General features: G+C 41.0%; 1 protein-coding gene and 3 non-coding genes across 4 annotated transcripts; 3 read left to right on the top strand and 1 right to left on the bottom strand.

Annotated features, from left to right (window-relative positions):
- Positions 1 to 11603, bottom strand: sppl2 (signal peptide peptidase-like 2). The gene is made up of 15 exons (XM_041055885.1): positions 11475 to 11603; positions 10509 to 10625; positions 9811 to 9993; positions 9585 to 9674; positions 8696 to 8835; positions 7523 to 7665; positions 6168 to 6264; positions 5750 to 5866; positions 5457 to 5538; positions 5224 to 5298; positions 5066 to 5128; positions 4798 to 4897; positions 4284 to 4361; positions 3327 to 3487; positions 1 to 2042 (listed from the first exon to the last, which is right to left on the bottom strand). Exons 1-15 carry the CDS (start codon positions 11520 to 11522, stop codon positions 1860 to 1862), a joined length of 1677 nt encoding a protein of 558 aa, XP_040911819.1. The 5' UTR covers positions 11523 to 11603; the 3' UTR covers positions 1 to 1859.
- A 648-nt stretch (positions 11604 to 12251) lies between these two features.
- trnae-cuc lies at positions 12252 to 12323 on the top strand. Its single transcript has one exon. It is a non-coding gene; the product is annotated as a tRNA-Glu (tRNA).
- Positions 12324 to 12840: 517 nt separating this feature from the next.
- trnae-cuc lies at positions 12841 to 12912 on the top strand. The gene has a single exon. It is a non-coding gene; the product is annotated as a tRNA-Glu (tRNA).
- Positions 12913 to 13124: 212 nt separating this feature from the next.
- Positions 13125 to 13196, top strand: trnae-cuc. The gene has a single exon. It is a non-coding gene; the product is annotated as a tRNA-Glu (tRNA).
- Positions 13197 to 13803: the final 607 nt, after the last annotated feature.

The raw sequence follows: 13803 nt of genomic DNA, 5'->3' as shown, positions 1-13803 counted from the left end.
TCAAATACAATGTTTGTTTATTATATATGTATTCCTCAACAGAGGCATTAAAAACCACTTGGTGACAACAAATTATACTGGTGGATGAATAATCTCATGTCCTAGAAAACACCGCTCAATTGAATCAGCGAGGGCACACATCCAGACGACTAAGCTGCTCTCATCTGACCTCGGACCAAGTTACTTTTACTATTACACAGAACTTGGTTAACAGGCATCGACAATGAATACGAATCAGAAATATGTTTATATGGTATACAGAGTAAAGTGACTGTTGGACTCTGGTGTTTAACATGACACCAACAGGATGAATACTGGATATCCTGACACCTTGGTTTCAGTTTCTTTAAACCATTATGAATACACATTAATATATGACCCAACAACTTCCGTCAGCACACAAATTAAAAAAATATTCTGCAAATGCTTCGTATAAACTTCTCTAGGAACATTGGTAACACAACCCGTCACTCGTTCCTCAGCTCACACATTAAACTGCAGCGCGTCACTTTTAAGTACCTTATACACATGACACATTCTACTGTACCTCCCACCATGCACCCCAAAAGGCCAAGACCAGTTCTTAAGATAATGTGAATAACTACTCAGGGAACAAAACTGTGGTAGCCAATGTTTTTAAAAAGTCAGGGCACCAATAATGTATATAAAGTCACTGTAGATTATATACCAGTTTTTATATAAAGGGCAAAATCAAAATCATAGCATGCAAAAGAAAATATAACAAAAAGTAAAAAGAAAAAATATCAACAAATGCTTCAGTTGAAAAAAAATATATCTAATAGCTTTGGCTCCGTCAATAACCATGATAGCACCACATTTTAAAGTTTATGAAACTCTTTAGCCATCACTGCAGTTCTTTATATTCTGACACTGGTGTAGTTTATGATGTATTGGAAGGATAAAGACAGCTGAAATGGATTATGTAGTGTGTCTTTGTGTGCATTTGAAAATAAGGGCCTTAGTCTAATGCTATACCTTCTGCATTTGCGAATACCAGAGGGTCAGAATGACGTAAATTTCGTCATCAGAAGGTGTATGTGCAGCTGTGGGAGGATGTCTGTGTACCAAACAGTTTTTGGAGTATGCTTAAAGCTTTAGTATGCTACAAATTAAGTGCTTGAAAGCTTAATTTTTCAGCCCTCAGATTTGAGGGGACTGCATCTCGTTCAAAAGTTAATTTCAAGCAGAGTGAGACCTTTAAAGCCCAGTCACACCAGACAGTGGAACAGTAAAATTCTTGGTTCTAGAGGCTCAGTGCCAGTGGCTACTAGCGGTGTTATCAGAAAAACTTTTGAAGCTAGCAAGCTAACTGCTAACACGCTATCCACCCCAAAGCATGTTATTATTAGTCATTCACCATTGATCTCTCCTATTTTATTTGTTCTGCCGATCAACAGTCCAAACCCAAACATATTCAGTTCAGCAATTGCACTGATTTGTTTTTGCTGAAAGATTTTGGCGTTTCGAACACTGGTGTGACTGGGTCTTTAGGGTCAGCAAAGCATCATGGGAGTATTTAGAGTTCAAAAGCTTGAGTTGCTTCCAGATTTGGCTTTTCATTCCATGTACAGGTGATACAGACTGTACAATATGTTAGTAGAGGAAGGTGGTTTTATACTTAATTTGTCAGTTTCAATGCCCCGATCTTGTGTGTCCAATCCCGTTGCCCTGCTGAGCCAGCCATTCAGAAAAACGCAGATCTCCTCTGCTCGTCCCTTCTCACCAAGTGCAAAATAAACGTCCACACTTAAAATGTCATTTGACTGAGACACAATGTAGAAAAAAAACTCAAAATAAAACATGTAGTGAAATGAAAATATGCTGCACTAGAGGTCCTTTCAGTTAGATTTGTCTTTGTCTTCGTCTTTCTCAGCCGGGGGTGTTTCCTGAGGCGGGTGCTGGGGCAAGTCTTCGCTCTGATTGGCAGCTTCTGTGGTTTGTGGCTCCGGTGTAGTCGAGGCCCCCTCTGTCTGTGGCGCTGCAGTTTGTGTACAATTGATCGGTGTGAGCACTATGGCAGACTGCAAGGGACAAAGAACAGAGCCTGTATGAGATGACTGAAGTGTATCTGGCTAAAAACTTAGATCTAATGGTAAATACAGAGGAGCTCAAGATAAGACAAAGCCAAAGATATACAGTCATTCCTCTGTCCACATCTCGCTTTAACAGTTTAACCAAATTAAAGGAAATTTATGTGCTTAATGTTGTTGTCAGAGGTATTCCTGTAGTCAGAAATAGAACAGTCCCAGATATGCATCATGGAAAGGAAAACCTATCCAGAAAAATCCACAGGAGGTTTCAGGCCCATGAAACTAGACACAACACACATGCTAACCAATGCCACTTTGCTAAATAATCACTAGTCTATCACAGATGTGGATGTACACACACACACACACACAAAAATACATCTCACAAGAATTAACAGGACCTTGCACTTTGAGTCTGTAGGGCAAGTGGCAGCCAAGGTGTTAATGCAGGGAAATTTTGGCCAGTTCTGACATGTACCATTTGTAGTGAGCTTTCCAGGATCCCAAGCCCCTTAAATATGCAATTCAGCAGAGGAATAATAAGAAGAAGAAAAAGACTCCCTACAAAAACAATAGGTTTGCTGCACCTATGGTGCCAGGGACATGGTTCTGACTTTTCATGTGTTTTGTAAACTACATCAAGGAGTTCGGTGCCACTTCCTGCGTCTGCTGTGGCACCAGAAAACTCCCACCAACTATATGTCATGCTGTATACGCATGAACACTATACCTTGTAAACTTAATGTAAAACATATGACGTTTGTCACATTAGGCTGACTTCCTGCTGTCAGTAGGTGGCAGTGGGACTATGACTCGATACTGACTGATGTGTCGAGGCCTGGGCTACCATTCAGCATGTGAACACCATTCAAACCGGCCTTGGCACCTTCATTCTGGCCCTGGCACCATCGGTGCTCAGGCCCTATTCAACCCTAATTAGGATCAGGATGTTTTAATGGTAGAGTGTAAAATAGCAAGCCAAGATAGAATACCTGCAGTGACATTCACAGACAGCTGAGCCCTCAGCAGCAGACTAGAGCACACCGACAGTAAAATGAAGGGCATGGAGCAGCGATGGGAAGGAAGCGGGGGACAATACAACAGAAAGAGGCAGTTGGAATGAATGGAGTTACTGAAAGGGGTTACTCAACTTGAAATTCACTTTACTCTGCATGTTATTTAACACTAGATTTTTTGTTTGTTTGTTTTCTTTTGTTGCCTTTTTAAGTCTTTTTGTTCTTCGGCTGTAGGCAGTCATATCAAACTGGTATTCACCACAAATCCACTTCCGGTCCAGAACTGGGGCAACTCCCTGCGCCACAGCGCTACAGTGAGGCTGGTGAGCAGAGTGCAAGGCACCAGGTACAGCAAGGCCGGCTGACCCATCTGCATCAAGGCCAGAGCCACAAAGGTGATCAGCAGACCGATGCCATAAGCTAACAGGAGAGAGACAAAGTGAGACAGCACACAGAAGGTCAACATTTTAAAATTCAGTCCAGTCATTTAAAGTCCAGTCATCACTTAAGATGCTGGTTTTCACTCAAAAGTCCCGTTCAGACTAAATTTATTTCTCTGCCCTGTGCTTGGTTAGTGATTTTAATGCTGTCCAAAGTGTTTATGTGAGAATAATTTCACCCCACCCCAATTATAATTACAGCCACAATTACATTGCTGGAGTAATCTGTTTGCTAGTCCTACAGCTTGTCCTATCTATTACAGACCTGTAATTTTGTAACATGGTTAAAATGTTGTCCAAATGATAAATTGAATTACTGAGGAGTACAGTGAATATGTTATTCACTGCCTCCCCTTTTACAGGGGCAATATCAAAGTATTTTAGTTTAAAACATTACAAAATTAACTAAACTTAAAAACAACAGTTTTGACATTTTGTCAGCGATATCTTCTGAAGCTAGCATGCTAATCAGCCAGCCCCAGCCTGTTTTGTAATACCACTTTTCAAGAGGCAATAGTGAGTCAACGTAGCATCCAGGGAGGGAGGAGGAGGGACTAAAAATTTAATTTCCTTCTTTCTTAGGATAAAGGTGGACACCCCAACTTTCTTTTGTATTATGCTGCCCCCTTTTTGTTTGGAGTGTGAATTTGACAGTTGACCATTTGTTACACATCGCCCCTTTAAATGTTTATCCTGTCCAAAAAGGGCTTATCATAACAGTATGGCAAACATTTCACCAATTACAGTGCTCACAAGACCCCTGCCCATGTACATACCGATCGTACAGGCCACAAAGTAGATCCTGGAGGATTGTGTTAAAATGTCAAACCTGTGGCAGTACGCCACCAGCAGACCTGACAGGGAAAAAAAGCAAGGAGATCATTCAGTACAAGTGCGGCTACTGTATTCAGCCCCATATCATTACACTCAGACATCAGACACAATCTTGATTATTAGAGGAACTAAAGTCTTTTACTGTACTTTACATTATTTGATATTATCACTGGATATTGTCTGATATAGCAGATAAACTAAATGAGATTATTGTGCAGTTATTAATTTATGGGAACTAAATCTGAATGTGCAGTTATGTAACATTAAATGTGCAGCTATTATGGGTGTTGACAAGTTCTGCGCTTAAATAGCTGACAACCACGTCAAAGTGTTATGCTCCAAGAAAAGACCAAATAGAGTGACTGTGGTCAATTATGGTTAAATCATTTTCTGGTGACCACATGATGAGCTTTAGGCTGTTTGAGTGGTTTGTGGTGCGATGACACATTTAATTACCTGGTACTAAGATGTCGCCAAAGCCCAGGAGAGAGAAGGGCCGGTCACAAAGAGCCAGGGGAGAAAAGTTTAACCGTGGCACTTTGAGCACCATGGGAAGCTGGAGAAAACACAACCATTAGTGTTATTATGAACTACTTTTCCTCTGAGCTGAGAGACAGCTGGAGCTGGAGGTGCAGTAGTAAATGTGTTTAATGTTTCAGTTACTAGACTAAACCCCCACCCCACCCCACCCAAAGGGAGTTGTGGAATTTGAAAGCAAGCTCACCTTTTCATGTGTGGAAGAGTCAGAGGGACCAGCCGCTACCTCCACCATTATACTTTCCCCACTCTGTGGACAAAAGGCCATGGGTAACAGAAGTATGATGCGGTAACACAAACTGTAGACGCTTGAATAGGTTTGAGAAAAAAAATGTCTTGACATACCTTAGTAAATAAGGGTGTAATAAATACGAAGAAAACATCATAGACAAACAGGACTGTCAGTAGTAAAGTGCAAGCCTGCAGAGGAAAGACAGAAAAATACATTAAATACTAATACAGTACAAAGGCCAAACATTTATTAATCAGTACAACACTGTCAAATCCTTTACAAACACTTTCCACATTGTTGCAGTTTATATCTATCATGGTTTATGTGTATGAGAAAGTCAGCCCACCTTAAATGTGGGCAGTCTGACTGTTTTGAGCATGTAGAGACAGAAGGCAATCCCCAGGGCGTCCTGTAACACCCACGCCCACCTGGAGGACACATAACAGGACTGTGAGTCAGCCAACACCATCATCATATAGTGTACCTCAAACATGTTATCACACACTGACGGGAAAAAAAGACACCATTATGTCACCCAACATACAACAAACAACACCACAGTGGAGAACACTTTTTCAGGTATGTGACTGTGTGCATTTGTAAAAGAGTGAATTTGACACTTTTTCTGTTTGCACTTACTGATCTTCATTGCGAAATACCATCCAGGTGATGCTGACTCCGATGCAGAAGGCCGACAGCAGCAACATGCGGATCTGTGGACGCTTATGCAAGTATGGCAGGTTGTTCTCTGGGATCCTGTGATCACAAGATGCCCCACAAATCGGTTAATAAATCTCAGTCTGTTAGTCACCACATAACATATCCTATCACCAGTGCACAGGCTTTTTTTGGGCTGATTGTTGATATGAAAAACAGGCTTGATTGCAACAGTTTAAGAGCAGTTTGTTTATGTTTGAGAGTAGGTACATTTGTAGACAAGACTTACAAAACTAGGCTAGTGCAAGTATATGGAGATTTAGAAAAAATATGGTAGGTGCTGATGACAGACTTTTAGGCAGTTCGCATTGTGAAACCATCCTGATGTGAACAATCTCACCTGCACTTGCAGAAAGGAAGTCTCCTGACGAAAGGCCACAGACAGCTGTGGAGCCCGACAGAGGAGGCCACACAGAAGATGGCGATGACCCAGATGGCTAAACAGTGAGGACACAGTGGAGGAAGGTAGGAGATTAGAACATATTATTGCATGATATCCACTTATATTCTCCTAAGGAAATACACTTCTTTGGTGAATTTGATCTTTCAGTGCCTCCTTAAGGCACTAAGTAGTCTAGTAGCAGCTGTCAGTTTAATATATGTATCAGTGAAATGTTATCTGAGCCATTAAGCTCTTTTTAGTGCTGACAGTCTTTACACTCATGAGTTTCACATATTCACTTCTGCAAACAGCATGTACAGCTGGAGACTGAGCAGCTCTGCTTGAGGAAATGAGCATAAACGATCAATCTCAGAGGAATTTTAGCTGCTAAGAACCATATTACACATACTGTAAGTAAGTCAAGTTTTGTTTACATAGCACCTTGCAAGAACAGATGTCACAAGGTGCTTCACAATAAAAGAATAAAAAAGAAATAACAAAAAAACAGAGCAAATTAAACAAATAGATCTTTAGCAGCTTTCTAAAAGTGTCCACAGTATCCACAGATCTTAAGTCCAGTAGGAGAGATTTCCAAAATTTAGGAGCTACAACCTCAGTCTCCTTTTGTCTTGCGCCTGGAGCGAGGAACAACCAACAAACCCTGATGACAGACTAACCCTCAAGAAACCTAAGTCTACAGTATGTCAGTTATGATTTAAATCAGATGTCGCTGCTGCAACTACCTTTTTACTTTAAATATATTTTAGTATCATTGGATGAGTTCTGAGGAAAAGTTTGTCAGTGTTTCCAAATCAGCCACTATATTTATTCTGTTTAAAAATTAGAAAAGACAAATGGCAGCCTGCTAAGTGGTGCATTTATCCATTCAGCCTTGTCTAAGTCAAGGAAGCCAAGGATGTCTGCAAGACGTGTCTGAAAGCAAATGGACCTTGAGTTGAGATCTGGCACACGAGGAAAACACTTTGGGTCATCTGCTGCACAGCCTGTATCCCAAGCCTGCTGCCAGAGAATACCATACCAGACCAGTGAAGAAAAAAAAAAAAAGACTGACTTTACGAGGTTAACCATCCCCAACAGTAATAACTACTGGACATACTTGACTCAAATAACCATTAATAGTCACGTGGAAGTAAATCTGGCCAAAAAGCATTTACCCCCTAAGTGTGAACCAGTATCTTTGAGGAGGACCAGGATATTTTACGTTATAATGTGTGTGTTAAGATCAAAGATGTAATTTTATTATTATAACCTTTATTTAAACAGGGAGTGCGTGTATGTACTGTGTGTCGTACCCAGGTGGTCGTAGAAAAAGTAGAGTAACACCAGCAAGCTGCAGCACATGACCACGAACACGCAGATCATGATCGGGGTGACGTCTACCGTCTCCTCATCCTGTTTCTCTGTGCCGTCGTCCCGCTTGTGCTTCATGTAGCGCCTGCAGGAGGAGAATTAACCTCAGCTTTTAGGACACTGGAAGTATGTTCGTAACTCTAAAGCCCAATGATCAGCACCTATAAAGACTCATCTTCTTGTGCCAACCTTATAAAGCAGTTTGAGAAGAATGCAGTTTGCCAGCCTCTTGGGGTTTGTCTTTCATTTGTTTTATTAAACATTATTCACTGATGGTTGGTGTCTTGCCAAGGCAGCCAGGATGACCATCCTAGCATCCACAGTCAATATTTACCATCATTCAGCTAACTGGCTGGCATTCACTTCATTCCTGAGTTCAAAACACACTCATATTCCAAAATGTTTTTTGCCTGTGGTCCTGTGCGTCAGAGACCCCATCTGACTGTGCCCTCAGTCACCTTGGCAACTCCGTCAGGAAGGACGGACTCGGATTGGCTTAAGCCAGTGAGTCACTCATTCGGCCTCAAACAAACAACACTGCCCTTTAGAGGAACTGCGGACGTACAATGCAGACTGCTTGGTTTGAAAAGAAGAGACGCACACACACTCTTCAAAGGAAACACTGAGCAATCATGCACTTGTAGTACTTTGCCAAGAAAACTATGACTAATTTTCCCCCGAGATGAGTCCCCTGATGAATTAACTTTGATTTAAATTTAGCGCTCAGGACTAACAGCATGGTACGCACAGACAGAGAGAACTTTGTGTCCTGTCATAAAATATTTTTACTGATTATACAGTAGAAAACACTGAGCTAAAAATGTGTGAAATAACCTACACAAATGACAAAACACCTAGCATAATAATCAAAATTCAACATAATTTTTAGACAAGCAATTATCATGGCCCTTAAAAAAACGAAAACAAAGATCTTAATTAATATAGCACTACTTTTATGCCACTTATTATGCAATTGGGACTGAAAATAAAAAAGAACAATAAAAACTGAGATTAAATGAGTTTCACTTCTAGGACATCACTAATACTGTAATTCGGTGCAGTTAGGGACAGTTATTTCTATACGTTCAAACAGTTCCCAACTTGTGTCTGCTTACTTCTTGCTGTCTCTGCTGCCGGCCCAGTAGCCTCCAATGGCAACCGTTCCTACTGCCATCAAGAAGATGATCACCATGTTGTAGTCCAACACAGGCTCATTGGGTGCATACATGGCAACAAGTTGTCCTTTACCAAAAGTCTGTAGGAGTCAGAAACAGCATTAGGTTGGGCCAGGCCTACAGATTTTGTTAAATCAGTTCATAAGAAAAAAAAATGGAGCACACACAGCCATCGAGCAGGAATCATTCAGCTGTCGGCAATGATCCATTTTGTATTTTTGTTTGTCTGCTACATGATAAACCATGGGGAGTTATACATGTGTAATGAAAAAATACAATGTAGTTTTCTTCTACGTGGGTAAATGTAAGGTACAGGATGTACATTCCAAGTACATACGGTACATGTGTTCTTCTATGTCTGACTCATGTTTGATGTATTGATCTTCCTGTTGTTACAGAGAGTTGGAGAAGATTGATAGTGTGGATGTCCCTCTAAGAGCAATGGATTTCGAGTTTTGAACTAACCTTGTATCGGTTAGACACAATAACTTATGCTGTGTAGTCATAACATGACCATGACAGACTCATTTGACTGTTGCCCTTTGGGAATAACAAGTATAACTGGAGAGGAGCAGAGCTCGCTTTTTGAATCTCTGCACGATGACAGTGCGACTGTGTTGACTGTGTTGCGCATGACTCGTTTATAGCTCAGAAAAGACATTCTCAGTTCTGAGAGTCTTTGCCACTACACCCTGTGTGACTCTTCTGTCAGACTGTAAATTTTTTGAGTTAATTAACAGTGATGAGCTATTATGAAGAGAGGAAGTCATACATCAGTAGTATCACTCTGGTAACCAGAAGTTTGTCTGTCAATTAGCCCACCTCTCACCTTGCTTATCTCCAGCATGTCAGAGTAGCTCAGCAATGCTACAGGAATGTCAATCTCTTCATACTGCACCTTGTTTCCTGCTGGTGGTGTCTGAAAAAAAAAAAAAACACACACAAACAAAAAACATGCATTTTTTTGTTTTCTGAGCTGCCTGAGTCAGTTTAATCTTGATGCACAATGAGTACAAGCAAGAGCCTTAAAATGTAAAAGGTTAATTCCAGGTTACCAGACTGTCCTTGCTGACAATGAGCAGGCCCTTGGCGCCGTTAATCTGGGCCAAACGGACCTTTTCATAGAAAGTGCAGTTGCCCCGCATCACCATGGGGATGAAATTTGGGAAACCTCCCTCTGGGACGTCAGAGGGTGAGCACAGGACCGATGTTGTCAGGTCATAGATCTGGAGACGTGCCTAGAGGACAAAAAGGTTTCCAATGTTAAACAGAGATAGAGGAAATTCTATTGTGGTTCAACTCTTAAAATGAATAAAAAACAAATTTCTTGCTAATGACTGGATATAATTATTCTTTCACAAATGCTTGAATCAGTGGAAAATGAGTTGAACCATCCCTGTCAAGCAGATACAATTATATTCAAGTTTTAAGTGTTACACTGTTTACATTAAAATTTGTGCTTTTATTTCCTCCCGGCTTACTGTAGCTCATTACATTGATTATCAGTATTATCAGTCATAAAGATCTTTTAACATTTGCAGCTGGTTCAGAAAGCAGCTGCCACACAGGTGCTATGAGAGGAGATGAAATTTCAGCATCTTCTATGAGGCTTTCTGAAACATATTTTATTGATCACCTGGATCCAGTGCATGCTGTTGTTTATCTCCACTGTTGCATGTGACCCTGAAGTACTTCTTAAAGTGTCATGATTACAGTGTTTATAATTAACTCTTGTTATTCACAAGCCACTTACTGCCTTATTAAGGTCCTGAGGTAGACGTGCCCACTGTGAGTTGAAGAATATGCAGTAATCCTTTCCTTTACTCTTGCCCTTGTCACTGAAATGGGCCATGCCGTACTCTCCCACCACCTGTCAACATGACCGTAAGTTAGTTAGTATCACTCCACAGGTCAATGGGATGTTTGTAAATCTGATTTTTGGATTTCCAGCAGCGCTTGAACTGTTGTTGCTTTTTCATCTGACATCTGGCAGAACAGGGTACGGCCCTACATTTGATTGATTTCATTACTTCATGGGTCCATAAAACACATCAATCCATGAGAAATCCTTTTAAGAGCTTGTATTTTGTAAAACGTTTACCTGCAACTGTATGTTTAGTATGATTAGTTGTAGTAATATGCGTTAACGAAGGCCTATTTAAACCTGCACACTACAGAAATTGGCACCTTAAAGACTTTTCTATTTATAACAACAAAGTGTCTGACGCTATGCAGACCAGAGATAAATGACTACCAGTCAAATATTAGTTATACTTTGATTCAGCAGCTCAAAGTACAGTTGGTTTCACTATGTTACGCAGACATTATAATCAGCAGTGAAATATTTAACCCTCAAATTTCAGCCGCGTTACCAGTTCCTCTTTAACTGTAGCCTAACGTGAGCTGTTGGTTAATATTTCTCGATCTTCTGTCTGTTGTCCGATACTGAAATACAGTTTGTCATAAACATTGTGGTGCCTCGGTGATGCGGTGAATCAGCGATAATCGTGCTCCGTTAATGCTGCATCTAAAGGTGAGTGATGTGTGGGTTTCTAGGGCCCACGGTGATCTCCGCAAGCTAACCGTCATAGCATCCAAGCTACTCTTCCCGAAACACGGCTAGGGAAAAAAACAATCTGGTACTGTCGACCACGTGCCGTTACGCAACACGCATACACAGCCAAACAGTTTTCGGCGAAACAGAGGCAGTCTCTCTCACCTTTTGGACGAGAAAAGCGGCCCAAATCAGTGTTTGAGGGACCCTCATGATGCCTAGCTAGTTGTTGTTTCCCCCATCAACCACCGACCAACGGCTCCGGTCTACCCCCACCTCGCACGAGCCTTCACCAGCTGTTCTAACAGGACATGCCCATGTTGGAAAGCGGGTGATTTGATTGGCTGTTGTAGTGACATAGTGGGTAAGTACATCTCCGATTGGTTAAAATCAAAATCAGTCAAAAAAGATGACAAAATAAAAGTAGTTTAGCCGGTCCTGATCTACACTGTGACAGAACTAAAACATTTAGATCCCTTTTATTACATCTTTTTGCCTGCTTCAACCGGGGATTGGCAGTTTACTTTTAAGTAGCAGAATCATGTTGAACTTTTAAAAATGCTAGGAATGTGAAATGACACAATTTTGGGTAATTTCTGCTTTTATGTTATTTTCTTTCTTGATTTTTGCTTCACTGAGGTGATTTTGGTCTTTTCCAGTTCTTTAGAAAGCAGTTTGGTAAATGCTACACGTAGTCACTGATAAACGTCTGCCAAAACTCTTTAAAGCTCCAGAATTACGTTTCACATTACAGAGATTCTTCATTAAATTAAATCTTCAGTTTGACCTCTAATCAATGCAACCTTTTGCTTTTTCAACCATAAACTATTTACGCAGGCAATAACTGACCGTATATAGTGTATGGGTCAGCTAATACCGAATACTTTGCAATTTTATGCCTCTGTCTCGTGAAGCTGCAGATGAACTTTACATTATTCGTAGTCCCTGGTGGTCTAGTGGTTAGGATTCGGCGCTCTCACCGCCGCGGCCCGGGTTCGATTCCCGGTCAGGGAACTCGTTTTAGGGTCATTTGGATTCGGTTCTTCACACTCCACTCCACACTCAATTCATACGCATACCAAACACATTTGGACTTCGGTAATCTCTGCTTCCTCCAAAAGTTTCAACAAAACAAAAGCTCTTTCAGATTTTGGGAAGAGAATTTTTTGGCTGCTTGACATTTTCTCATTGATTCCCCCTCATTAATTTCCATGTTAAAAACACTAAGAGTCGATCATTAAAACTCCTGAATAACATTCACTCTTAAAACAGAATCCATACACCTGGTTCAGTAAAATCAAATAATCAGATGTGCAAAAATAATTCTTTTATTGAATTGTGTGTCAGTAATTTTTCGCCCTCCACACACACAGGATAACCTCTAATCAATGCATCTTTTTGTTTTTTCAACTGCATATTTTGCAAGCAGGAAATACATTTAATGTAGGAGTTAAATATATCGCCGTAGTCTCGCTAACAAGTTCGCTATAGTCTGCATGCAGCAATTTGGAAATACGAAACGTTTTCGTAGTCCCTGGTGGTCTAGTGGTTAGGATTCGGCGCTCTCACCGCCGCGGCCCGGGTTCGATTCCCGGTCAGGGAACTCGTTTTAATCTGCTGTAACCAACTTCACTCAATAGACTCGAACTTAGATGTAAAAGGATAATGAAGATTTAACTTCTTCTCTGGGATTTTCCCGTTAATTATTAAAATTCTGGTCGGATCTCGGACGTTCTTGAAATTTTGTGCGTGTTAACCGTGTTTTTATTTGTCCTAGTGATCGTCGTTTTAACACAGTAATTAATATGCGTGCAGTCCCTGGTGGTCTAGTGGTTAGGATTCGGCGCTCTCACCGCCGCGGCCCGGGTTCGATTCCCGGTCAGGGAACTCGTTTTAAGGACCAACACGTCATCTGCTGTAAACAACCTCACTGCATAGAATCGAACTAGCGAAATATATTGTGAAAGGGTAGTGAAGATTTAACTTCTCCAAGATTATCCTGTTAATTGCTAAAGTTCAGGTTGGATCGCGGACGTTCTTGAAATTTTGTGCGTGTTAACCGTGTTTTCATTTGTCCTGGTGATCACATTTCTTTTAATATGGCGAACTTTTAATTGGCCTACATCTAATCATCAACTCACTTAAAAATCTAAACAGATAAAATTAGGACACTTATGCTGCTTCTGAGTATCCTCTTCATCAACAAAGAGTCAGCTACAGCAGTCAGAGTCCTTTGTTTTGTTGTGGTCTGTTTTACCTCGGACCCCCTTTAATCTTTGCTGTTGCGTGCTGGATCTTGTTCTTCATTGACGTCCTGCAGCGGCTTGATTCACTTAGCATGATGTCATCCCATATGTCCGTCCTTCTGCTGGATGTTTACCTGCAGCAAGCGGCGCATCAGCACCGGAACTTAAACGATTTCCGCCCTCACAGCAAAAAACGCCAGTTTCAGAGTGAGCTTACATGCGCTGTACTTTGCTGCTGGAAAATATCG

This window comes from Toxotes jaculatrix, chromosome 14, assembly GCF_017976425.1.
Source record: "Toxotes jaculatrix isolate fToxJac2 chromosome 14, fToxJac2.pri, whole genome shotgun sequence".
In the NCBI taxonomy this organism is placed as follows: Eukaryota; Metazoa; Chordata; class Actinopteri; family Toxotidae; genus Toxotes; species Toxotes jaculatrix.
This window is presented reverse-complemented; position numbering and strand designations above follow the sequence as displayed.

What these genes read in the sequence shown, in the direction of transcription:
- sppl2 (XM_041055885.1), bottom strand. Translation starts at nt 11,522, where the DNA reads ATGAGGGTCCCTCAAACACTGATTTGGGCCGCTTTTCTCGTCCAAAAG. An exon ending in CTTCCTTTCTGCAAGTGCAG is followed by an intron (nt 5,867 to 6,167) that starts GTGAGATTGTTC and finishes TTGTGATCACAG; the next exon opens with GATCCCAGAGAACAACCTGC. An exon ending in TCAGACTGCCCACATTTAAG is followed by an intron (nt 5,299 to 5,456) that starts GTGGGCTGACTT and finishes TTTCCTCTGCAG; the next exon opens with GCTTGCACTTTACTACTGAC.